Consider the following 27,398-nt stretch of genomic DNA (forward strand, 5'->3'; position numbering starts at 1 on the left):
GACGACTAAAAAGTTATCTGTATAAAATTGAACTGTGAGAACTGCCATAATGGAAACATTTTCTAATGGTGTGTCACGGTAGGCCTTTATAAATTAGAGGAGTTATGAAAGTGTCTTAAAACGCCCTTTCCCTTTTTCTTTGAGCACAACGGCCAAATCAGTCCTGATATCACAGGGTAGAACCTCACTGGTTTCAGTGGAATTATGAGTTTCCTTCAGAGCTGTCCAAAATGACTGAGTAAATCATTTCTGTCTGGTATTATTTCTGTGCACCGTACGTGGCTTCCTAGAATTTCATATCCTATAGTAGAATTTACCATAATTTGATCGAATGTAGTGTTTTGTAAAAAAAGGAAAGGGTTTGATACAACGTGGGCTTGCTCTTTCAGATCTGAGCTGATGGCCGTGTTGGTGCTGGTGTTCGCAGTGCTGGCAAGCAATTCCAAAAAGTACCCTCGGGCTTTGGGAGCGGCCCCAACTCCCCAGCCCGTGCTAACCTGGCAGAGGTGCTCCCGGAGCGCAGCCGAGATGGGAGCTCCCCTGTGCAAGGGCTCGGTGGCGGTCTGCGTCCCGGGCAGCCTGTTGGCTCGGCAGGCAGGGTGCTAACAGGTGATGCGGGAACCACCTGTGTGCAGCCGCAGAGCAGGGCGGGGAGTGCTGCTTGGCCCGGCCCTGCCCTGCCCTGCCGGGCTCCTGCTCGGGGCTCTCCCCACGGCAGCCCCTGTTCCCAAGTCGGCGCGGGTGCCGGCTCAGCCCCGCGGAGGCAGGCGGGCAGCCCCGGCGGAGCGGCCCGCAGGCCCGGCGTTGCGGAGGGCAGTCCGGCAGGACAGGGAGCCGGGGCTGAGCCCCCCCCCGCCCCTCGCCCGGCGGGGAGGGGGTCGAGGTGGCGCCCCTGCCGGCGGGCTCCCCGGAGCCCCGCGCCGCGGCCCGCCCCGCGCCGCCACGGGTGGCGGGGGAGGTGCCGCCGCCGCCGAGGCGGGGCCCCGCTCCGCTTCGCTCCGCCGTGCCGCGCCCGGCCCCGCTCCGCTTCGCTCCGCCGCGGCCCCGCTCCGGCTCCCGCGGCCCCGGCGCGGCGGTGCTGCCGCGCTCCCCCGCCGCGTCCCGCCTCGCCGCGGGTCCGGGCGCCTCCCGCCTCCCAGCATGAATGTGAGGAGGGTGGAGAGCATCTCGGCGCAGCTGGAGGAGGCCAGCTCCACAGGCGGTAGGACGCGAGTGGCGTGGGGGCGCGGGATTTTTCTTCTTAGTGATTTTGGGGTCTCGCCCCTCACCTTTAAGTAGAAGTCTTGCAACTTGGCGTGGGGCGGGGAGCTGTTTGCTTGCATGGGGTAAACGCATCTGTACTGTCTTGGAAAAATGTGTGTGTGTGTATGTCTATGGGGACAGTAAGCAAACGCTTAATGCCTGGGATCTTGGGCTCAGAAACGTTCAAGGCTTGTGAAGCCTGTCGTAAGATGCCTGCTGTGACCTAACTGGTACTTTTGCCTTTGCTGAAACGACCTGGGGCTGGGTATGAACCTCCTGGGCGAACCATGCATATTGTCTCTAGTTACCAACTCCCAGGAGGTAATTTTGATCAGTCCTACCTACATCTCCCTGCTTTGGTCTCCTTTGTACCTTCCTGATGTCCAAGTAACAACTAATTGATGGAGACCAGCTGCTTCTGGTAAGCCAAAGGCTATCTGGTGCCTTTCTCTTCTCTGTATTGCAAATTGCAGTTGCACATTCACCTCAGAAAGGTTACAAAATAACTTGTATTTTAGGGAGGAGAAAAGCATGCTTTGCTGTCCTCCACGATGACTGTGACTCCTAGAATGTTAGAGTTTTCTCCCAGCGTGGGTAGGAACCAGAGTTATTTAGAAATAAAGCTGCTTGAGTGCAATACGTGTGACATGATGTTGCTGAGGAAGGTGCCCAGTTCAAGGTAGCTGCTTAAGCAGAGGATGGTTGGACAGTTAATGAAAAAATAGCCAATCAAAATCAGGGGAAACTTATTTTGTAAGAGAAGATGGAAAACTATTTCATGTTTCCTGCTGTGTTGCTAGATTTCTCACAAACTGCGTGATGCCAGTGTAGAATAGCAGCCTTACCATCAAGTTGCTTGAAAGACACAGTGGAGTCCCACCTTTTGCTTGATTTCTGATGTTTCAGAATAGTCTTTTGCTTGCTGGAAGAGACTCACAGCCACGTGTCCTCTGGTGGATTGTACTTGTTTTTTCTCTTTCCTTAATGTCCCAGTTTTTCTCCTGTATTAGGGCTTGTAGCCTTTCAGATAGGATACTAGATCATTTGATTTGGGGATAGGGAACTTCTGTAATTGACTATGCAATTAGTTTTAGGCTATCAGCTCAATTGTTAATCCATCTTTGCATTTCTTTAAAGCTTCAGAAAAAGATGCGTACTTAGTCATTATGGGTGTCCAACAAGGGACTCAGCCACCAAAGTGATGTTGTGACACTCCTCATTGCTTTTCAGATCCAACCTCCCCAAGTTATAATTAAGACTTTTCCCTCCACATGCCACTGTCAGCCTTACAGCTCTAGTCTGTTAGACATCTGAAAGTCAGACTGTTTTTCCATAACACATACATCATCAATGACAAACACCAGGCAGGCTCTTAGCTACACCCGTGCAACCACCATGCAGGACTGTTCAGGCTAAACAAAACTAAGGTCATGATTTAGACACAGTGGATTTGCACAGCTGCTATTGAGGAATAATATGGTTTATGGATCATTACTATGGGTGTTGAAGCATAAAGAGAGTTTGCAGCTTAATGTTTTATCTTACAGGTATAGTTAGCAGTAACAGGAAAGTGTCTATATGAAAACTGGGGAAATATGATCTGAAGCCATATCATACAAATAATTTGAGATATCAAGAGGATATTTTTACAGAAAATGTTTTCATTGAACTGTATATTAGATGTGTTCTCCACTTTGGTTCTCTCTATAGCATGCCTTGTAACTTTTAGAAATTAATGATGGCTTTAATTCATTTTAAGCTTGTAATGGTGAGAGGTAGTAAGATACACTTTTGCACTGTTTTAAACTAAAAAGCAAAATCTAACTGAAACGTGAGTTACTGTAGGAAAAACATTTCTCAGAAATAAGTTCTTATGTCAGAAACAGAACACAGAAAAATAACAGTGACAGAGCTAAAAGAAAAGATCTTTCTTTTGGAGTATGACATAGGTTAGATCACCACTCATCATATTTTGTCACTAGCTTGATGTGATGTGAAGCTGACAAGTGTCTAGTTTCACTGCTCTGGGCTTCCTCCTTATCTGAGAGAGCACATGTATGTTCATCTTCCCAAAATTTTTGCCCTTTTTCATCTAAACTTCCCTTTCCCCCCATCGTTTCTCTAGCTTTCTCCCTCCAGGCTCCTAAAGTTTCAACTCATTTTCAGTGCCATCAGTGTTTCTGAATGCACCTGTCTGTTGGTTACTTAATGAGGAAGCATTTGGTGGATTTTTTTTTTCATTATTTTTCTTCAAATAGAAACAATGCTTAAAATACTAGTTATTTTTAAATGGTAATGCCTGCAGTAGAGTTGTTACAAGGATTTGATGGTCATGCATGAGAGTCCGAAAATTAAACCAATAGAAGCACGACTGCTTCTCCATTTCATTTTTCCAAGTGAAATAAATCCCAAGTAACACACAAGCAGCTTAAATTATGGAAATCATTAATAACAAATGAAAGATTTTTATAAGTAACAACTCCCTTCAACTGCTCTTCCCCTTACATTTACTCTATCGCAACTTGCAGGGCATCTTTTACATTCAAGTTAATGTCAGTTGGAGCACCACTGAGAGTTGCTGAAGTAACAGAATGCTTCCTCTCTTAAATGTTGAGCCATTGTAAGGATGAACTGTTTCATCCTCGTGCCCCATGAAACAATCTTTATCAATGTCTTATCTGCGAGGAAGTTGTATTTGTGCTAGTGATAGCCAAAACTCATCTGCTCTTGGGTAAAGGCATTAAGGGTCTTGGCAAAGTGAGAGGAACAGAGGGAGTTTATCAGAAAAAGGTTTGTGTGGGTAAGAGTAAGTTTAACCATAAGGTGTCCTGTGGGTTCAATATCTAGGACAAACTTAAGCTGTTGGGAATACTAATAGGAATAAGATGCTATCACAGCAACTGGTTGCTTTGCTTTAGGGTGTCATGAATTCAGGATGGGGATGGTGCTGACCAGTATACCCTTCCTTATTCAAACAATAGTAATATTTACGAAAGCCATGGAGTCATTAACGACAAGTTTTGAAGATTTTGTCTGACTAGACAGGGCAATTGCAAATTCTGCATGTCAGGAAAGAGGCTGTCATTTCTACATCATGTGCAGAAGATGGACCAAATAGTGCTATTAAGAAGTGTTTCTCTAACTTTACCTAGATTTTGGTATTTTCTGCCATACCTCTGAGAGATCCTTGTGCAATAGTGTTCAGTTTTGCTTTTAATGAATGGCTTACTCTTGTTGCTTGAGGCATTCTTAGAAGACAAAGGAAGCAGTGCTAGAAGGACAAGAAACTACATATGGGAAAAGCTGAAAATAGGAATTTAGGAAAAGGGATGCTAAGAAAAATTATAAAAGTGAGAAAAAATGCACTTGAAAACAGTTTCAGGAAAAAAGAAGAGGTGGGAGGAGGGAAATGAGGAAGCAGCTTCTTACACAGCTTGAGATACAACTGATATTAAACAAAAGGCTGTCCTATTGAGGGATACTGGAATCCTGTTATGTAGCGGTGGTATGTATTGGACCAATTCCTTTCTATCCCAGCTGGGATTCATCTGACATGATCAAAAGCAGGCAGTGACTCTCCAAGTGATTTCCACCAGTATTCATATCAGCATGAAAGCTTTGGTTTGTCTAGGAGCTCCATCCATAGAACGTGCTGTCAGTCAAGAGCCAGTGTCACTTTTTCTACTAATGATCTGTTGTCCTTAAACTCTCTTCATGTCGTCTTAGATATGAGAGGCCTTCTGGCCATTTTGTCTTGTGCACCTGTACCCCAGTGGATCCTCGGTCTCTGCCATGAGCCTTCTGTAACAGATACGTTCTCATTGAGGAGCTACCGTCAGCTAGAAATGCTGCTTCCAAATGCCACGTTTCTGTGAAAGTTGCAAATACACAAGGGAAGGAATAAATTAAATGGACTCATGATCTCATAAAGGAGGTATCTTTATAATGCACATGCAAATAGATGCAGATATTTTAAGTGTAAAATTTACATCCTGCTCCTGCAGGAGGGAGTAAATAACTGATGTTTTGAGAGAACTTACTGTGGCATAAACCTCTGTGTGAAATTTGGTCTCCGCCTCCATCTCCAATTCCTGTATTCAGCGAGTGTGGGAAGCAGTAATTACATGCAAAATTCTAGTATAGAGAGTCATATTTGGTATGAATGCTGAAAATACCTTTGCTTTCCATCAATATCAATTTTATATCAATATAAATATAACTATGAATTTGCACAAAACCCAGCTTGCTTTTTCATTATTCTGTGTTTCAAGGTTACTACACATGCTGAGAGAGTTAATACATAAATAACAGAACATCTGGACAAGTTTCAGGTGTATTGGGCTTAGAGAGCTGACTCTTTCCAGATGTTTTTAAATGTTACGAAGTATATAGAGGCAGATAGCGTATCTAGCAGTTAGTTTAGCCATAACAGAAGTAGCTAGCATGTGTCATGGAAAGCTTTTACAGTGTATCAGCTAAGCAGTTAGGACTCATGCTTTGGGTTAGAGCTGAATATTTGATCCATGCAGCATTCAGCTGTAATCTATCCCATCTCAGCCACTCAGTTTGCCATTGTGATTTATGCAGAATCTTTGGCACTTGAAAAAGAAAGTATCTAAAAATACAACAACGTTTGATTGCTTCACTATTTCATAGATATGCACATTCTTGCCAGGCTGTCCTACTATCCTTCTCTCCACAATTCTGCTTCTCTTCTCTTTCTTTAAAGTACTGAAATAGATTGTATTCGTAATCTTGTTTGCCAAACGAACGCTGGGCATTTATTGTCTCCTATTAGCAGAGGCCATTACTCCTATTTGAAATGAGAGAGAGAGAGAACATCGGCACAAGGTTGTCGACTGGGCCAGGAGCCAAATTGTTTTTTCAGTAGTTGTAGTCAATGCAATCTGAACCAAGTAGGATTCTCTTATTTATTAGCACACACTTTAACTAATAGGCTTGGGCCTATTCTGGGGTGTAAGGAGTGCAGATATGAAAACCTTCTTTCTTTGGAGCACAGTGTGGCAGCACAGCTGGAGATAATTAATTATGAGGTTAATGGGCTAGTTTGGCCATTATGTCTCCATAATGTTTGGCCTGAACTATAACGCGTGGTTCTGTGAAAAATAAATGGACAAAAGGTTGACATAGGTGTTAGTTTTTTGGTAGTAGTTGTCCCTTCAGAATTCTGTTTTCTCTGGCAAGGTCTTTGCTTGCTATTGCTTTGGTGGCTGGGTAGTATTTGGTCCAGATTTCCCACTGAGTACACCAGGTGGTGTGTGGAAGAGAAATGAAAATGTATATTTTTTTGGAGTCTACGGAACTCTGGAAAGCATGGAATCCAAATATTTTGTGATGTTCTTTATTATTATTTTGTAATTGTATTACAGGAGTCTTGGGATCCTATAGATCATATAGATCATGGTTTGGTTTTTTTCTCTTCGTTTTCCATTCTCACACTCTATAGGAGAGACCATTTCTGTATTATTGCCTTCATGCATGCAGGAGCAGAGGAGGTTGGGCTCTAGACTTGCTGCTATGAATTTGGGAGGTCTGTAGACAACCATAAACTGGCAGCAGTTTAAAATATGTGGTTGGGTTGAAAGTATATTGAATCCATTCACCTCTAAGAATAAACCCAAACACAGAATAAAAGCTGTAGATCTGAACACATACTGTGTTTTATTTCTAGCAGCCTAGGAGAGACTTAATATGGTATTAAAAGGAGCTTTCTGTCAGAGGTCTGAAAATAAATATAGTGTTGCTCTTTTATATTCTTTTTCACCTATAAAATAAATCTCTGGGGGTAGTTTTTAGTTGTCATACCCTGTTGTATGTTTGTAATTTATGCCATGGTGACACAAACAATGGTATGAAAGACATAGATGCTTATGTGTCCACAGGAGAAACAAACTACAGGTGGAAGCCATGACAATAGAAAATTTTTAACTGTAAACATTTTGCCTTGTTAAGAACAACAATTCACATTTAAATGTTTGGATTTTATTTTAGGAGAAAGTATCTTTATTTGTAGGCCAGGTATTTTCACCAAATAAAGATTAAACCCAGAAGCTTCGCTGAGCAGAGTGAAATGTCTAGCACTATACAGCACATTATACCGGTATGCCACAAAATGACTACGTGGTGAGAGCGTAGACATGGATATACAAAATTAAAGGCATTGAATGTCCTAAGATATAGACTGCAAGGTGATTGTGCTATTTCATGCAGTCAGTAAGAAAAGATTCGCTATTTTAATGGTAGGAAAAAAGACCAATTTTACTGATACGTTGTCTTCTTGTCAAAATTTTCAGTTACCTTTCCAGCAGAGAGAATTTTTATGAATATCACTGTAGTCATTAGGCTTTAGTATAACCAATCTTTTTCTTATTTCTGAATAAAAGTTTACTTTTCTTAATGATCCAGAAGAAACATTTAGGATTTATTCGAAAGGTAAGCAGTAGCCATAAAATGTGGTGATGGGTCTGATTCTTCATAGTGCAGGTTTCTCTGAATCCTTACCCAAAGTGGGAACAACCAGAACAGCACTTCGTCACAGTAACTCATTTGACAATTGTCACTATTCCTATAAACCCTTTGATACCTATGGGAATAATTGCAATGTATAAATGTGTGAAAATCATGAGAATGCTAAACCTGGAACTGAAACACAGATCGAGTTTACTTGATTCCATGTGAAGGAAGGAAACTGCTGTGCTGGAAATACTTGACAGTAATTAAAAGTTTTATAGCTCTGGCATATCTTGAAATAAAGTCAAATGACCAAAACCTTTTATTGAATCACTCATCTACATGCTTTACAGTAAAGTGACCCAAGCACCCCTTCTCCATTCTCTCAATGGATGAGATGAGATGATTGCATGATGCAATAACTGTGAGGCTTCCCAAATCTGTGCCACCTGACTAGTGCTGCAAAGGGTGCACTCGCTGTCCGGGCGTTGCAGTAACGTACTGTCTTCTGGCTATTTTCCCCTGCCATGTAAGGACTGCAGTGGGAAATGCTGAAGCTAGTCATGCTGGTACTTTGCTTGTTGACACCTTCTTGGGTCAAATCCCTAACATGGTTTTTTCCTAAGAAATTCTGCTTTCTGTACACTCTCACAGAAATGTTTCTGGTCATCTGTACCAATTGATTTCCAAATCCTTGAACAGTTTTATTAAGTAGAGGAGAAACAACATGATTCAGATGAAATCATTGAGTCACTGCAGACACAGAGTCTGCAATATTGACAAATATCCCTGTTTGTGTAAAGAAAGCAATAATATTTGTTTATTTATTTTGTTGGTTGTGCTCCAAAACAGTCTCTAATTACTGAAGAGTTACTGTATATGGTCTGTTCTTTGCTTGTATTACCAGTATAGTTTTTTCGCTTGGTGTTTTAATTTAAGGTAACACTTTCTAAATAAATAAATTATATTGTATTCTACATCACAAGCATTTATCAATAGAGTGTGGTTTAGTGACTGTTGAAGAGTCTGTGGAAAAATTTACAAAATGTACATAATTCTCACTTTTAAAATTAAAAATTCTAAGTCAAATAACTATGTTTAATGATATCACAGGGTATGTTATAATAATAAAAAAAAAAAAAATTGAAAGACAACATTGTGCCAAACAAAAGGTAAACATAATATGATGAAAAGAACTATCCTAAATGGAGAATGTCCTAAATGCCTGCAGTAAGTTGGAATGGAGGAAAAATACAGTGGGTTTTGTTGGATTTTTTAATTTTTATTTTTAACATACTTACCTGATGCCATTTGAAATTATGATCTTCTGCAAGTCACTCTCTATATAACTTCTGTCAGGTAAAAGCATTATTGCAACTGAACAGGGAGATTTGGAATTTAATAGTATGTAGAGATATCTGTGTACATGCTAAGTACTGTAAATTAACAATCTATGATCACATTTTCAAAATAACAGAACCAATACTAGTATAATGCTTTTTTGCATGAATGTTACTGCTCATAGTTTCAAAGAACACCCTAGAAAGGATTGACCTTTTTTTTGAGACAGTTTGTTTTAGAGTGTGCCAAAGCCTGTTCCAACCACTCCTGGGTAGAATGAAGCAGGAAAAAAATCCTTAAAGAATACTCTTTTGAAGCAATATAAAAGATGTATATCAAGCAGATGCAGCCATAGAATCATGTTTTGCTTCATTGCGTGCTGGTAAAAATGTAATAGGTGTTTCCTGGGATCACCATAGGTCTTGAGTTTTGACAACGTAGCTGGTTTTAACCAGGTGATACCCAAATGTCCTTAATCATTCTGACTATCAACATACTCCACTGCTAAGTGAATAGTACCCTAGCTATCTAATGATTCCCTCTTTCTATTCTATGTATCCTTTTCCAGGTTGATTTATGGGCATCTGAGGTTATTTTGTTGTGTTCTGAGATGCAGCATTATAAAAAGTATCCCATGTTGTAATGCTATCTATAGAGAAAGATAAATCTAGACTGTTTCTCTAGAGTATTGTGTGCTGGCAGCATCCACCTGCTGGTAACTGAAACAAATACACAATAAAGTTCTTTTTTTTTTTTTTTAAGAAGATGCTGTAATTGAATACATACACACACTGACTTTTAGGTGCTGCCCTGATTTCTGCACAGCCAGGGTCTGCAGTCTACCAAATCTAAGATGTCTAAGAACAAAAATATAATAAAACAAAGTAGATATACCTGCAAGTTATGAGAGTGTGCAGTATGATTAAGATACAGAGAATTTCATGCTACTGTGTCAGTAACTAGCTCTACTTTATATACTATGTCATTCTTCAATCTTTGTGTTGGTGATGAGGTGGGGTTTTCTTATTTTGTTTTTTGGAATATGCCATATTGTGCAATCATCTTCCTAGCCTACTGTCTAGAATTACGAACATGAAAGGACCACCTCTGTGCCTAGGACCTATGAACCCACTTCTTTCTTTGCCGCAAAGTCATTGCTTTCAGTCCGTCTCTGTAGGACTACGTATTTATTTCCATATCTGGGAAACAAGGGAAAGAGGAGGTCAAATAGCAGGATGGGTTTGGTAAATAGGTGATAGGTTTTGCCCTTTCTGCTTTCTGTTACATGGTGATGAAGATCCTCTTTTTCAGGAGGAGATTGAAACCTCCAAGTCTTTCAAGCAATGTCTCCCCACTTCTGCCTCTACTTGCCGCTTAGAAAGCATGGGTGAACCCCTCAGCTAAAGCACTTTCTTACCTTCTTGCATAATCTTTTACCTCAGAGCGATGTTGTTTTGTCGTTATGTGCTTCTTTCTAGGTTGGTTGGTTAGTTGTCAAAGGAAAGGAGAGTATGTGATGCCTCCAGTGGATACTGGTGGGTCCCTAATGCATGTTTTATAAAACTGAATTCCAATAGCCTGGAGGAAAAATAGTATGTTGGGGTTAAGGTGAGGAGGGAACAGACATGATTGAGGGTATACAGTGACATAGCTCTTTACATGGCACACCTGCTGTCATGTTTCCCCCTAGTACTTTGAATCTTTATTAAACATATGAGCTATCAGGACTTGAAATTATACAGATGCATACTTGAATACCTTAATTACTTAGCTTGCAGGGTTGTGCAGCATTTAGATATTATTTAGACTTGTAAAAATCTTTGCTTCAGTTGTACCTTTTGTTTGCATTCAGCTAATGTTCTGATACTAAAATAGAATAAAGCAATTCTGTGTTTCAATATAGATCTCTTCTTATTTCTAAAATCTTTGAGTCATCCGAGACTTCTTGAGAATCAGTAACTTTTTTCCTTCCTGAAGATATGGGTGTTATTCAGCTAAAACCCCATGTAGTATTAAAAAACCCCAAAACAAACCAACTCTATTCATAATGTTTTACTTTACCAGGGTTCAAGAATGACTGCCTATACTTAGAAATGCTAAAGCAAGAACATTTTGACCTGTTCAGAATGGAATGTAAAGCTATCTGAAAGGTGTCAGTAAATTTCTAACATCTTATTAAGAAGTGTTTTATCAACAGCACTTTAAATTACTACTAGATTGACAATCTGTTAGGATATTTTCAATTAAAGAATTCAGAAAAAAAGTAGGCTTTTGTGTGTGTGTGTGTTTTTCCTTTCAAGAACCCAAAACATTAATGATGTGTTTTCATGTATGCTGCATCACCAAGAGTACGTACAGAAACGCTGTCAGTTAAGAGATTAATTCCTCACTGAAAACAAACAAGAAAAAGTTGATGGGATTATCAAACCACTGTTTGGTAAGTGGCAACTTAGAGTACTGATTGTGTAGATGGTGTATTGTCCATTTTGCAGGTGTAGTGTTAGAAGAAATGTGTATTCAATAGTAACCATACAGTTAATTAGGTAAACTGGTACCAGTTTCTTGTTTCAGTTACACTAAAACGATGGTTTGTGTTCCAAGAAGAGTGCGTATTGATTAAATGCAACTTGCACTGAAGCAATTAATATAGATCATCCTGATCCATCAGTGCCTGTTTCATTATGATTAGAAGGCCTGATCTTACAGCAGTTGCCATACAGCGTAGTGTTTACAACTGAGAATTCATCTTGTTATACATAAGAAATATAGTTGGTTGTAAGTGTTTGAACAGTTGACTTTAGTCCTTGAGATTCTGAAACCCCTTACAGAGAAGGGAAGAAATAAAGCTTTTCTCTCTTCCTGCATAGTCCATAATTTCATAAATCAAAAATATAGGCTTGTGGCTTTAAAGGATACCCAGCTACATTGACAATACACCTTGTAATGTTAATCTAATCTTGTAATGCTAATATGATAAGAAAGAATATGAGAAACAAAAAAGAGGTATCAAAAGATTCCCTGCTTAGAATACTGGAACTCTTAAAGAGCCAGTTAATTATTTGCTTTCAGAGAAACAAAACTTCAAGGAATGATGACATTTTTGTGCAATATCATGATTTGTGAAACTTGTATTTTAAGAAAAAAACCCACCACCAAAGTTGTGGCTTTTCTGATTGAGGATAAAAGAAATAGACATATACTTAACCAAGTTTCTAGGTTTATATTTGTCTCTGAATGCTAGGCAGACAGTTACTAACCAGGCTGATTACATACAGCTGTATGTAATCCATACAGCCTACTCAGGGCAGAAGGCTGATGCAAAATCCAGCTCAAAATTTCTATTACATTGGATTTCATTTGTCCTTTTCAGATAAAAGCAATAAAAAACACGGAATCAGAGAGAAATACTTTGGAAGAGAAATTCAAAAGTCTTATTATTTATCCTGATGGCCCAAGGCAGGATCAAATATTTATATGGTAGTTCAGACAGCTTTTTGTCTAATGTACTTAAAATCCACCAGTACTGGGTGCTTCATAACTTCACTAGGTAGTCTACCCCAAAATGTATCTTTCCTGGCACAAACTTTTTTGTAGTTCTAAAGTAAATCTTCTTACATTTAAAGCCTGATACACAAAATGGATGAAATACATAGCCAAGATTTTACAGTACTGAATAGGACAAAAACATTATTTGGTATATCTTACAGACTTTTGTCTTGTTTATACTTTCAGGTATGAACTGCTGCCCCTTTTGCAGTAGCCTTCCACCTTTCTTCAGCCTGTGATTTCACATGTTCACAGTGTCAGATTTCCCAGATACACAGGTGTTACCCAAATAGTTTTTCTCTAAGCTGTTTCTAAAAGATAGATTATTTCTCTGGAACTCTGCTTGATGCCTTCTACTTTACAAATGATTACTAGTCTTTGAGTGTTGGTTTTTCTAACTTCCAAACCTGTTGGAAGCTTACTGACTACAGTGCTTGAAATTGGAAAAATAGAAGTAGGGTACAGATTTCAACCTAGCTCCAGGAGTTTCTGCCTTGCACAAAAGAGAGATTCCAGCTTGCCCCTGTTGATGGTGATTCTTCCCATCCTACAAGAACTCTGTAGGTGTTATTGCTTCCATGGAGGTGAGATCAGCAGCTCCCCGTTCCTGTTGGGTCGAGGAGCAATCACTGTAGAGTAAGTTACATCCTTGCAGTGCAGCAAATCTTTTACCTTTGTATGAAGCAGCTGTCAAGAATTTGGGGTGGGGTGGGAGTCATTGTCTTACAAGAAATAGTAACCATTAACTTTACCTCATTTCTATGGGAAGTTTGATGAAAGCCTGCAGGGATCCTCAAGGGCCTCCAGAACTTGTCTATTTTATGGTATGAACAGATATTCCAAATAAATAAAATAGATAAGTACACCTTCAACTCGCCCAGCTTTCCAGCTATTTGATTTGGATCTTCAGAAAGGAATTACAGAAATAAGGAGAAAACTTTGTCAGTGACCTTTTTATGAACTGTATCGTTTCTAAGGATATTTTGATTCTTGAACATTTGATATGTAGCATGAACATCTTAGTTCTCTCTTCCATAAATAAAAACTGAAGACAGTTACTTTAAACAATTTTTTTAACATGAAAAGTCAGTGTCACAGGCAATAGCAAAGCTTTTGAAGTTTCAGACACTTCTTATTCAGAGTATTTTTATCAGTGCTGTACCATCTCACACTTGAAAAGATGTGCCTCCGCTTTATATGAGTGTCTTTACCAAATGTTATTATAATGATAAAATAGGGTGTGCTGATTCCTCTCTCATTTTTCAAGGCTGATGTATCTAGGAGGCTTTAATCAAGAAAGATGTCATATATTTTAACTTTTGTACCAGCTTAAGCCTTTCTAGTTGTAATTTTTGGTGTACATACTCTAAAAGTATTTAACTTAGGTCCAGTGCTTGATTAAAAACACCATTAGAATGGCACTTGCATACAAATTACCATAGAGGATTTATTATCTGTCTTTTCCAAATTCATTTTTATAGTTTGATAGTTTAGGGATATGGTTCTTTAAGCTTGTAGTTCCAGGAGAGTTCTGTGATAGCTCGTCTGTGGATGTTAATAAATTAAATTGTGTGTTTGAATTCAGTTGAGATGTGATAAAGCCATTTTAACGAGCCCAGGCAGAGGCTTTTATCAGGCAGTCCTCTAGAGGCACAGAGCTGGCACTCTGACTTTATACCATTCAACATTCCTTTTGTTAGCCTTGCTGGGAAAATGTTACACTTGATTTTTATACATTTAAATAATATCATCTTCTTTTCTGTATACTTTGGCAACTTCACAGTGTTTTGGTCAACAATTACTTTGTTAGCATTCATCACAACTATGGTATTTTATACATTGTATGTCTTTGCCTGCACAGCATTTATTATCTCTTTGAATTTTATTTTAAATGTTCTACAAGTATATCAGCCTAGTATTGCCTTTTTCCTTCAGAACAACTTTGTCGGACACTTGACCTTAGCTGGAAATAAAGTGTGCAACAAATTCCATTTGTTGTGCCTGTTCCTGTATAAGTTTTTATTAGTCTAGTCATTAGTCTTTTATTAAGCTATTAAACCAGTAATCATGTACCTTTGATAGTACTGTTAGGAGGAGAATTACATTGTTCTGGCATGATAGGTTCACAATGCTTTTTCATTGGAATTCTCACCATCCTAAAATAAAATTACTGGACAGTTTCTGAAGTCTTGAAGAATAATTTGTAAGTGAAAGAGAAATGAAATTGAGAAGTCTTAGTAGATTATAACTTTCTCAGTCTAGGCATTTGGGCTATGCCTGAATTTGGGAAATGGTAGCTCAGACTTGCAGTGTGAAATGGGGTTACTGAGTAATAATGAATAAGAATTTTTACAGGGTTTTACTTTAGACTAGCTCTAGTCTAGTTTGATTGACTAAATGCCTGCTAATGCTAAGTGCATTAAACTTCTGGAGCACATCTTCCTATTTAGTTTCATCTAAAAGAAACCAATTCGTGCATTCCAAGTGCATTCTGTGATGTGAACCAAAGCATGGTAACTGGGGACTATTAGGGGACTTCTGAAAGCACATTCCTGATCTGAATGGAAAAGCTAGTATGTCCACATGTCAGACAGCACTGTGGGAGCTTTCCCATTCTCCAGGGGCCCAGAAATTGGGTGAGTTTTTTTGAATTACAGTTTCATCTCTTTTGCAGAACTCAAATGTGATCCTTCCTAGCTCAGGGAATTTATGGAGGTATGCTTAGGGTCCATCCTAATATTTTAGAGATGTTTGTTAAAGATTAGGCCTATGTATTTTAGGATTTACTATATTAATTTCGCCAAAATTGTGCCTTGTTAGAGCCAAATTTTCTGTCAAAGATTTTCCTAACATCTAATCACCATCACCAAGCATCAGCATCATTGAGCCGAAGCTGTTCCTCACTATTTGATAGCTCCTACCACTTGCCTGATTGACAATTTGCAATTAATTCTCATTGTGTGTATTCAGGCTGCTTGTTTAGCTGTGACTGTAGAAAAGCACATGTGCAGAATATAGTACAGAACTCCCATCAGCTAAATGCCTTCTTGAATAAGAAAATGTATAGCTGTGTCAAAAATAAACATCACAGGTTTTAAAAGTAGAATACATGTGTGCCAGAATGTCAGTGCTGGACTTAGTAAATACACCATTTTAGATTAGCTGTATCACAGAGTGCATTCTGCAGCATGATGCAGACACACCCTGGTAACTTTTTGTAATTTCTGTGTTTCAGGATGCAATTACTTGTCCAGAGAGAATATACAAAGTCAGTAAAAACCCAGAGAGAAAATTAAGTCAATAGCACTTCAAAGAGTATAAATCTGTGTGAAGCTGGCTAATTTTATAAATTACATTACTTTATTATGGTGCTAGAATTGGAACTTTTAGAATACTCTACCAAAGCACAGCTCACCGAATATTTCAAGAATGTTTGCACGTACACTTAGAGTTTGATCATAGCAATTGGATAGGGTTTTCCTTGCACACCATGACTATGAAGTCTAATATTATCCCTGCTTGCTATGGAAATGACCACAAAGCCAAATTAACTTAATTTTGTCTTTGTCATATTTTCAAGCTCAAAAACTACACCTTGAGGTGTCTTTCTATGCTAAGGAATCAAATTTATGTTCAGCATGATTATACTTCTTTTAAACATTGCTAAATTGCTTCTAAATCCAATTATTTCAGAGATGACGCAGTTACCAGATTTATTCTTAGCTCATGTAAGTGCCTTCTCAGCCTACTATGAAAAATGTTTTAAAATCTTGAATACATGAAGACTTCATTCCTTGTTTCCCATATTCAGTTAACTTAAGAAAAACCACACAGGTTTGTTTTTCCCAGAATTGTATACGCGGAGAGCTCTTCTGTGATGGAAGCTAAAAATGGAAATTAAAATGGTAATTTTTTAAGGCTTGAAAATGACTGAAAGTTTCTACTCAGTACTGGGGAGGCCACACCCGGAGGGCGTGCTATGTCCAGTTCTGGGCTCCCCAGTACAAAGGAGACATGGGCATACTGGAGAGAGTCTAGCGAAGGTACATGAAGATGATGGACTGAAGCATCTCTCCTACGAGGAAGGGCTGAGAAATCTGGGACCATTTGGCCCGGAGATGAGAAGACTCAACCTGAAAGGAGAGTACTAAGAGGATGGAGCCAGGCTCTTTTCAGTGGTGCCCACTGACAGGACCATGGGCACAAACTGAAACACAGGAGGTTCCTTCTGAAAATCAGGAAACACTTTTTTTTAGTGTGAGGGTAACCAAGCACTGGCACAGGTTGCCCAGGGAGGTTGTGCAATCTCCCTCCTTGGAAGTACTCAAAAACCACCTTAAGATGGTCCTGGGCAACCTGCTGTAGGTGGCTCTGCTTGAGCGGGGGGGGGGAGGTTGGACCAGATGGTCTGGAGGTCCCTCCCACCTCAAATATTCTGTGATGCTGTGACTGAAATGGACACTTTTTAAAGTGCTGTTATAGTACCTTAATTGTAATTAAATTTCTAGGGATACTTGTAGTTTTGTAGCCCCCAAAATATTGCATTTTTCATCATTGTTTACATTTCTATGCATAGTTTTGTATTTAAAAGTTATTCCAGGGATGATCCTCACTGAGAAGAAGAGAAAATTGGATGAATATTTTTAAGCAAATGGCAGGGAAGATTGTAGTTATGTGTTAAATTGGAAGAGTGGTTCTGCAGTGTAAGATGCACTATGTAACTAATAATTCATGGATTGGAAATGAATGGTTTTATGTGTTCAGTGTTAAGTAGTTCAGTTCTTAATTAGAGGATTGCATAGACACACCAAAAAGAACAGTTTTCTTTAATATGTACTCAAAGTTGTAGGCACTCAAGTATTACATGTTATTGCTGTGATCTATCTGAAACTAATTTTGAGAATAAACTCTTGTGTCAGTATAATTTCCTTAGCTGTTAGAACTCTTGTTGGTTTTGTATGTAAAACCCTTGTAGAATGGGATCTGTCCTTTCTGCCATTTCTCTAGAGCTCTTGATCTGTCTGTTCAACCTTGTTGGTCTCCTGTTTTTGCGAAAAGCCTTCAGAGGCCTAGGTGAGCATCAATAGCTGGAGATTTGAGCCACAGTGTGGAAATGTTGGATCTATATGCCTATGCATGTATAGCATGCAAGAAAAAGAAATTATTTTTGTTTCCTGTTTCACTGCGTCTCTGTGTATGATACTTAACTTGATCGTGTTGTACATCTATAGTATCTCTAAATGAACTGAGTGGGTTGGATGGGGTAAAATAAACATATCTGTTCATACTGGGTTTTACAAATTTTTCAAAACCTAAATGTGGGGTGCGTACTAAGCTGTCATTTTTCCCAGGGAAAATGTAAACCAGATTAGGGGTTCTGGAGCTCTCTCACATTTTTCACTTTAAGTGATTTTCAAAGTTTCTTAATGTGTTATAGCCCACAGCAACAGCATCTAGATATTACGTAATGACCCACTTAAGAAATGCAATCAGAACAGATGCTATAAGACTGTATATTAACTTGCATAGAGAAGATGTCTCCAGTCAAGTCAAAGAATTTTGCAGTTTCTAGTTGAACACAGGGCACTGCACAGCTGAGCTCAGGTCAATATTAGCCTATTTTGTAACGAAAAATATTTGATGATTGTATCATAATATAACCCAGAACTTAGAGCAGTACATTTTGCTCTTCCTCTTTATTTGAAAATACAGGAAATTTTCACCTAACCTGAAGTTCCATCTGTCTTAGGGCCTTATTCAGTGCTAGGTGGGATACTGGATTATGGTTTCGTTCCATTTTCTTTTTTTATTTTGATGAAAAAGGAAACCTTTTGTTCTTAAATTTTCTTATTAAAAACTGTTGTGTTAATAAAACTCATATTAAAAATGTTTGAGGCAAGAGCATGAGCTGAAATGTTTGTACTTTTCAGAACTCTCTTTCCTTGTAAACAAAAACCGTATTGCAGAGAGACTTGTTCATTCTTAAAACTTAATCTTGTTGGCAAGCATTTGTTACATGGTTAAAAATTAGGGAAGAAAGTCCCAACCCACAAAACAGCCCAGCCTCTTAACTCTTTCCAAAGAGTTTAAATTTCAATTTTTGATTATCAGATTATATTTTGTATTGAAAATATACATAAGAAAATTATCCATTAGATTTTATAAACTCATGGGAGTTTAAAGAGTTTAGTACTCTGAGATGGTTCTGATGGGCACATTAGCTCTCTATCAGTTTTGAAAGCAAGACAGACTTTGATAAATGTCTTCAGACCTGCATGCCCTATACTAAAGATTTCAGTGGGACATTTTGTCAAAGTGTCTTTCCGTGCCAATACTATACCAGTTATTTTAATAGAGAGGAGATATACATTCAGTCACTTCGATTAGCAGTTTGCTTATTAAAAAAAAAAATCATATTTTTCAAAGTGCGAATAAGAACAAGATCCTTAATTTTCAAAGATGAAAATTAGGATTTCAATATAATAAAACCTGACTACAGCTGTACCTCCAATAAACCACCAAATATTATAGGAATTAAAACCACAGAAAGAAGACTCAGGAAATATTGCAACTACTATGCTAAGCTTTTTAGTACATCCTGCCTACCTATACTAGATCTGGTAAATGTGTAGTACTTTTTTGGCTGAAAAAGATAAAATGGATGCATATGATAGTCAATTGAGTTTTTGTAGATATGAACTATGCTCAGAATGCTTCAACCTTTTCAGTGATTTCTTATTTTGATCATGAGAACTGTATAACTGTATTATCAATGTTTATATCCTTCCACACAGTAAAGGAAATTGGCATTTACTGGCCAAATCTCCCAGGGACAACAGACTATCAGAAAAATAGCTTCTCCCCAAACTGGCAAACCCCAGAGTGTTGAAATAGGCTGTATTTGCAATAGAGACCTCTATGGTGCTGTTTGGTCCTAGGAAGTTTATGGCCAAGGATGGAGGAAGTGCTGTTAGGGTTTTGCAGGGAGTAATGCAATTGCCTGGGACAGGTGTCATATTCAAACTCATGAAGTCATAACCACACAGAACAGTGTACGTGGAATTCCAGAGACCCAAGTTGAGTATAGTTATTTGTTTCTGGAAAACCCTACTGACTGACACATCTCAAAGTGGAGATGTGGACCTTTGGAACTCCTTTGCTATTAACACCTTTATTTGAAGATGTAAAGTCATCCTCAGGAGACATAAGTCATAAAATCTGACTGAATGTATGCTTGAAAATAATCAGGAATAAAAGATATTTTGATCAGGAGAGAGCCTGTACCCTTGCTCAATTCTTTCAAGCTCCGAGACATGATCATCATGACTGAAGATGAAATCCTTTCTCTAACTGCAAGAAAAAGAACATTTAGAAAAGTCTGGCTATATTAGTTTGCTGCCTTTTACCAAATTAATGTAGACCCCGTTCAAGACCATGGTTTCTGCATTCATTAAATCAGTTGACTGTTAATACTAGCTTGGAGCAATCTGGGGATACATGAAACCTTAATTAAAGCTAGTGCTAAGTATTGTATGTGGGCATCACCTTTAGGAACTAAAACCACTTAAATGCAGTTATAAAGCTTTGGAAGTAATGAACTGACAGTGATTTTGAGCAGAGAACTATTGAAGCAATTTATTCTTTTTATATTGTTTCTTCTGTCTTGCAAGCAAGTTTAGCTTTTCCGGTCGGGAGATAATTTGTACTGAAAGTTGATAGCGTAATTTTTTTTTTTTAAATGTCCAATTTATTGAAATTGAAGTTTTTTGCTAATGAGTCAGTAGCAGACTTGGATACTATCCTGTGATTAATTTGCAATTCAGCTAAGAAAGGATTCTGATAACTAGTACTAGTGGAAGCACTTATATTTTAAATTGTTTTTACTGAAGAGCCACTTGTGTGTTTATGTGATTATTTTACAATAGCTTTTCTATCTTTTGATCTAGATACATACAGAAATGTTGAAATGAGTGCTATAAACACTTGTTTAAAGTACATTTGATATTTTAAACTTTTGAAACAAGGGATAATTTTCATATCTTTCCCTCTCTGTACACTTAAATATGTCTGATATAAATTCACATTGCATCAGGCCTTACTAGATCTGTATTTAAAAGGGAAAATAGAAAAAAAAAAAAATTGAATGGTGGAGAAAAAAAAAAGGCAGAGAGTCTGTCTAGCTTCCCATCTTTGACACTGCTTTTTGATGAGAAGTACTTCCTTACATGGTTACAATGACCAGATATCTATGTGACATAGTCTTTAAAATGTTTTTCCAGCAGTTTATTTGTGCTGTACATATAACTCCCTTTAACAGGAAAGAAGAAACCAAGCAGAAAGAGGATAGGTTAGATGCTGCACACTCTATAATGGGATATTTAAACCAAGTTGCCTGTTACATGGCTGCCTGGTTCATCCTTCTGCTCAATTAGCAGAACTTTCTACAGGCTAGCAAAGTTTAGGGCACCATATAAGTAATAAACACTGCGTGCAGCCTGTTAGATGGAATAGCCTAGATGTATCACTGTTCTATTCAAATTATGTTTCAACCTTCAACAAAACCAATCTAATGTTGATGGTGGGTCCTCACCTTACAAATTTTGAATTTGTAGAGCTCTTATGGATGCCTATGAGAGTTCTGCACCCTTGAGGACTTGCAAATTTAGACTTATGAAAGCCGAATGCAACCTTTAATAGGATAACTTAGGTAAGGTTGACTCACTTTCAGTGGTGTTATGGCGCTTAACTTCCCTTGATGATTAATTCCATTTTTAGAGACGTTTTTCTTCCTATTCTTAGTGTCAATAGTTTACTTAAACAGTAAAAAGAAAAGAAAAAAAATCTATAGACTTTGGTAGGGAGAGTAGTATTCTGAATCTTTTGCTTCTCTCTGTGGAAATCTTCAAGTATAATGACTCTTTTTTGCTGACATCAGATTTCAAGGGTTCTGCAGAGAGAAGCAGTTGTTCTAAAATAAAATTGTACTGTTCAAAGTGCACTACAGGGTCCTAAATTCTCCTATGAGTTTTCCCTCTCTAAAAAGAAGATTGGGAGTAAATTCTGACATTATTAACTATTTTGTAAGATGAATTTCAAATAAAGATCCTGGAAAGAGCAACAGAAGAGTGTGTATGTTTTAAGATTGAGACATTCAGCACTACCTCATACAAGTATATAGAGTTTTGGCAAATATGGCAAAGAAATGTCTGTTCCTTGCCATGAACGTTAAAAGTTTTCAGACTGAGTAAAGTCTAAATATAAGGAAGAAATAAATTACCATATTTTAACTGGTTAAATCATAGCTTTATGACAAGTTTACTATAGGCCCATCTGGCTATTTTTAAGGGAATGAAAAAATCTTTTACTCGCTTTCTCATTTTGTCTGCCTCTTAGCAAACTCCTGTGGCTGTTTGAAAACCATTCATTAGCAACACATTGTTTTATCTGTATTAGGCCCAGTATTATTTGATGGTAATGGCAAGTTCAGCCTTCTATGTAAAGGAGCTGGGGTTTGCTTTGACTTTTTTTTGGAGATAGAAAACTACCAGTAATGTCAACCTCTGTGTCTACAAGTACTGTAATTGCTTGGCCTGATTATTTTGAAGACTCAGGAGAAGAATATTAAATACATAATTTACAGCAAGAAAGGACTACGCTGAAATTTCACAGAAGTAAGAAAAGATCATATTTGATATCATATTGTGATTAAACTGCAATATACTGGTTTGGCTCAAATACTAAAATAATTCGATGCTTTCTGGACACAACAAAGAAAAAATATTCTGCCTGGTTCATAGAGTTTATGTGGGAAATGCCACAGCTTAACAGAACTGTATATGTGTTAACTAAGCCCTGACAACAAAGAATTTTTCTGAATAATGCTAAATATACTAATAAGAAATTCACTGTTCACAGCAGAATTCATCTGAACCTTTTTTTCAGTCAAGCAGACACTTGAAAGTTTACACAAAATTTAGGTCTGAGATCCTACGGGGAGAAGCTAAAAGCTTCGGCCCAGGGGACCGAAAGCTTTAGTGGGTGTTCACCCATACTTGCAGCCTTTTAATTCCAGCTGCCGTGGGGCCCTCAAGGGCCCTAGTGATTTGCACAGCAATGCCCTTTCACATGAGCATGCTGCTTCATGCAGTCACCTGCTTCTTGCACTCCTTTCCCGCTCCCAAGCCTCACGCCAAGGCTGGGGAGGGGACTATTGCAAAGCATCTGTACCGCATCTCAGATCCTCCTCAGATGACCAAGAAAATTTTACAGTGGTTAGTTTCGTATCATTGAGAGCATTGGTAACGATCCTAATCTTCCAATTTTTTTAAAAGGTGGTTGCATTGTTAATATGCCCGCCTGTTCTGGCTTCCATCAGATGCCTGGGCGGCAAAAATACTGAATTCAAGAGAAATTTCTTCTACAACATTTTTCTAGCCAAGTGATAGCTGAGTACTGGATGTCTTGCAAAGACTGAAATAACCCTTTTGTTGGATTTTTAAGTAATTTCTTTGTATTAAGTGTCTTTGGCAAGGAACTGGGCACTTCTGGGACATGTCTATTGTTTAGAAAGTTGTGATAACCCTGACACTGTGTTTTAGTAATGATTTTTGAGGAGCACTAGCATTTACTGACTTATCTTCCTTTCAATAGATGAAAATGCCTTCTTGAACACCTTATCAGAAATCTATTAATGGAGATTTTAATGGGTTTTGGGGTCTTGGAAATTTATTTAATACTTTTCCTTACTTTTATCCTGGTTATTATTTAAAATATATGGGGAGTTTATGAATGAAGTTCAGGATTGTTTAAAAATGTTAATACATAGTTTTCACGTATAAAAAAATCTGGTGTGGCATATTTTGTGGCTGTTACATTTAGCAGAACTGCTGACATTAGAAGATGCAATGTTGCATTTGTGCATTTGTTTCCAACTATATCTTTTTCTCGTTAACCCAGAAATTAAAACAGACCTACAAAAATTTTGGTAATTTTACTTTCTAACAATACAGGGAATTAACAAGCAAATAAATGAGTACATAGTTACTCCACAAATGTTGCTCTTTTTTCATTCTAAGAAGTGTTGATCAAAAATGGGCACCAAATTATATTTGAAGCCCTATATACAATCTTTTTAAATGGACCAAGTCCTTGTATTCAGAACTGTATCCAGTTTATATTTATAGCTACTTAACTTACTATAATAAAAACAGGCATTGCAAATATGCAAATATTGGATATTTTTCCAGTATTATTGGAATTTTTACCCAATATTATTGGAAAAAAAATGTTGAATATATAAATATTTGAATCCATACCTGGGATAAAGAAATGTGGTTTTATTTCCTATGCAATTAAAATAAAAATTCTGTGGAATTTACTACCACAGAAATGGTTGTTTCATTCTGTAATATATGTAGAATAAAATTATTTTACATGCAAATAAGAAAAAAGGTAAAAATATGGTCTAGATAAAGAAGAACAAAAGGTGCTTATTTTCTTAGAAAAGACGGAAGAGATGTCTAGCGTTATGCCATGCAAACAAAAGGAAAAATAATTCTTTTGAACTCTGAAAGACATTTAGTTTCCAGAGCTCCCTTAGAGCCAAAGATCTGATTCTCAAAACTGTTTAAAGACAGTGGGAGATCTGCTGCAGGTGGCTTCTGAGAAACCAGAAAAGCCACTTCAAATCACAATGAAGAGACTTCTGTGTCTCAGTTTGCTGCTTGGTTCTTAGATTTCCTATTACCATCTGGCCATATCGATGTACTGGATTGTTTTAAAGCAATAGTTTGCTATATGTTTTCTACCTTCTTATTTTGAGGCTCACTGCTGTGGTAATTTGAGTGCAAATTAAGCAAGAGAATTCAGTAGCCGTCCAGTGCACAGTATATGAATAGCTTTTAATAATGTGCACTGCTGGAGCTTATACAAATGATTTTTCTTTGAACTTTACTTTCTTCTTTTTATAAGTATTCTAATGCTCTGCAGCGTTAAACCTACCTCTCTCCCTTTATCAGTTACTGAAAAGGAGAGACACTTATGTGCCAACATCAGGTGGCTGGCACAATGTTAACTGAGCGCTAATTACGGTTCAGAAATTGTCTGTGCTCAGAACTGATTATACACAAAGCCAAAAAGTGTCCTCCTGCTTGGTTCCCATCTTTGCAAGTTTTCTAGGTACCCTAAGACTGCAGTTCCTCAAGCATTCAAGTACATAAAATCAATCCATTTTCAAATGAACCCATTTTATTAACACATGTTGAGTCATGAAGAGAACGTTCACTCTACGTTTCATTTTACCTAGAGTCGCAATTAGAAAAGTACTTCTGTTAGACTGTCTTCTGTGGGGATTAAGTATTTGCTAAATCCTGGAATCAAGGGGGCTTTCTACAAACAGATATGTTATTGAAGCAAAGCCATTATCACCTCTGAACAGTGAAGGTGTGGAAGGATTTCCCATGAAGCCTCGGAGGAGAAGAATAGCTGTAAGATCCAGAGGATGGAGAAGATTCATATGGGTCTGATTCTGGGATTGCCTTACACTTACCAGAAGAGGATTAAATGTTCTTTACATACTGTTGTAAAATGTGCAAAATATACTACATCTCAAAAGTTGTTGACATCATCAAGATTTAAGCAGTTGCTTAAAACTGATTGAGTTAAACATTAAGAGTCAGAAGTCTCATCAGTAGTATAACACTTTAAGTCAATACCCTCCGAAAGCATTTGTACTAAAAGTCACATCTTTCTAATATAATCATTACTAATCTTGCACATTGTCTGAATTGATTACATGAGAAAAGACTGTTATCTTTTTCCATTAATTAAAATAATAATTCTTTAATATTTTGCTGTTAGTCCAAAAAGTGATTAGTTTCCTTCATGTATTTTGATTTGTTTAATACTTTCTACTTCAAATTTCTTTGTGACCTTATGAGTGCAATAGAATAAACCATTTTTTTTTCTCATGCATTAACTCTGTGTTTGACCAGATTAAAAAACAGACTGTGTATTCACAGAGATATGTTCAGAATATTAGTTTAATATGCTTTTCATATTGTATCTGAGGAAGACTTCAGTACTAGTCAGCGTATATTTTTAAATGGCTCAGATATTAAAACTACCTTGTAATATAATGAACTCAGTCCCATAAAATTATTCCAGTGTAATTACTTTAATCGAAATCTTTGCCATTACATTTTCTATTTTCAAATTCCAGTAATCAACTGTATCTGCTGCTGCAGCTGATGAACTATAATGCTTATCTGCAGATGTTCAATTTCTAGTTATAACTTAAATTCTGATTGGATGAAACTTTACAGGTCTTTATGAAGGGGAGAAATGTTCAGCCTTCCTCATGAAGCATGGCGAGGGAGACACTTTTTCTTATTAGTTAGAAGAAAACTTTGCAATGTGATTAAGACAGAAAGTTGAGACTTGTCTAGAAAAAATGTCCCTATGGTTAAGAACACTTGAATTTCACAGTGAAAACAGGTCTAGATGGGGTTGAATTATGCTTTGCACATGTGCAGAATTTTGCATGGTCCTGTTGATGTCAGTGTAGGCTCTCAGCTGCTTTAAGCGCCTATGAAACCCGGCTGTTTAGCAGAGAACCAACTAGTGCTCTGCTTAAAAGTCTCTAATTATAAGCCCCACACATATGAGGAAAGAACTAAGAATTTTTATCAATCATAGGCTGAAAGGGTCAATTATTTACCCCCAGCCTACTCTTGTAGACTCCCCTCCAACCATATAGGCAACCTAGAACTGAAACTGGTTCGTTTGCCTAACTTTGAGTACTAAGTACACCAGGAAACAAATCATCTTTGCAAGCATGGCAAATTATGAGAGCAATAAGAGTTATTTGGGAGGCGGGAATATATATGTTGATTTCCTCCCACACCAGTGACTGATAATTCCTTACCTTTTCCCTGGAAGTTTGCACAGTTCTTAATGCATTCATTGTTAGAACAAAAAAGCCCAAACCAACCAGTGAATAATATTCTGATGGCAATTATTTTCCTATTTTTGGGCTGCCTAAGCAGGAGGTACTTTTATTCATGGATAATTATTCTCTGCAAATTGTCCAAAAGTTTTGATAAATATTACTTGCAACCAATTATTGTACCAGCATTTCTCTTCATTCAGTCTCTCACTCAAGTTCCCTAGTCTGTTGCATGAACTAGCCTCAGAATTCATTTTTAGTTTTTATAAGAAGTGTCAGAGTGACAAAGCTACGGCTTTGGAATTGACATTTTTTGCCACAAGGCCTCTTTTGGCTGTGATAAAATTAGAAGGTAGAAGATTATTACTTCTTCCTCATATTTTGGGAGTTTTATTATCAGGTTGCTTTCTCTCACATTTTTTATTTCCAGTAAAAATTTGCTCATCATTTGTAGTATATGTGCAGAACCTGCATTTATTATATTCTGTTCAAAGGATCTTGATTCCTTTTGCAATGGTAATGATTTGTCTTTCTGTATACTGACTGGTGTGGATAATTAACTTGCAGTAAATAGGATCAAATTTTGAGGACTTGATTATGAAAATCAGTAGGCACCTAGGTGATTGTGTAACCTCTCTATTTTTGCAGCCTCGTTTGCCCTGCTTCTTCCATCATTACTTTTTTTTTGGATGAGGATATCATTTTGCACTTATCCCAGAGGTAGGACTTCAGAGTGTACTGTGCATTTCCCAAGACTCAGAGAAACAATTTTATTCTTAAAACATAGCCTCATTTTTAGTACATCTCATAACATACATTTCTTGTGAATTTTTACATAATGTTAAATCACCAA

The 27,398-nt window shown here is 37.8% G+C and overlaps 1 protein-coding gene across 1 annotated transcript in view; it reads left to right on the plus strand.

Moving 5' to 3' along the window:
* The first annotated feature begins 1,000 nt into the window (after positions 1 to 1,000).
* KCNIP4 (potassium voltage-gated channel interacting protein 4) overlaps positions 1,001 to 27,398 on the plus strand; it is a 446,323-nt gene continuing 419,925 nt past the window's right edge. The window contains exon 1 of the mRNA XM_075752408.1: positions 1,001 to 1,201. Coding sequence (XP_075608523.1) covers positions 1,141 to 1,201 — 61 coding nt within the window. The 5' untranslated portion in view covers positions 1,001 to 1,140. The remainder of the gene's footprint in view (positions 1,202 to 27,398) is intronic.

Source organism: Balearica regulorum, chromosome 4 (genome assembly GCF_011004875.1).
Source record: "Balearica regulorum gibbericeps isolate bBalReg1 chromosome 4, bBalReg1.pri, whole genome shotgun sequence".
In the NCBI taxonomy this organism is placed as follows: Eukaryota; Metazoa; Chordata; class Aves; order Gruiformes; family Gruidae; genus Balearica; species Balearica regulorum.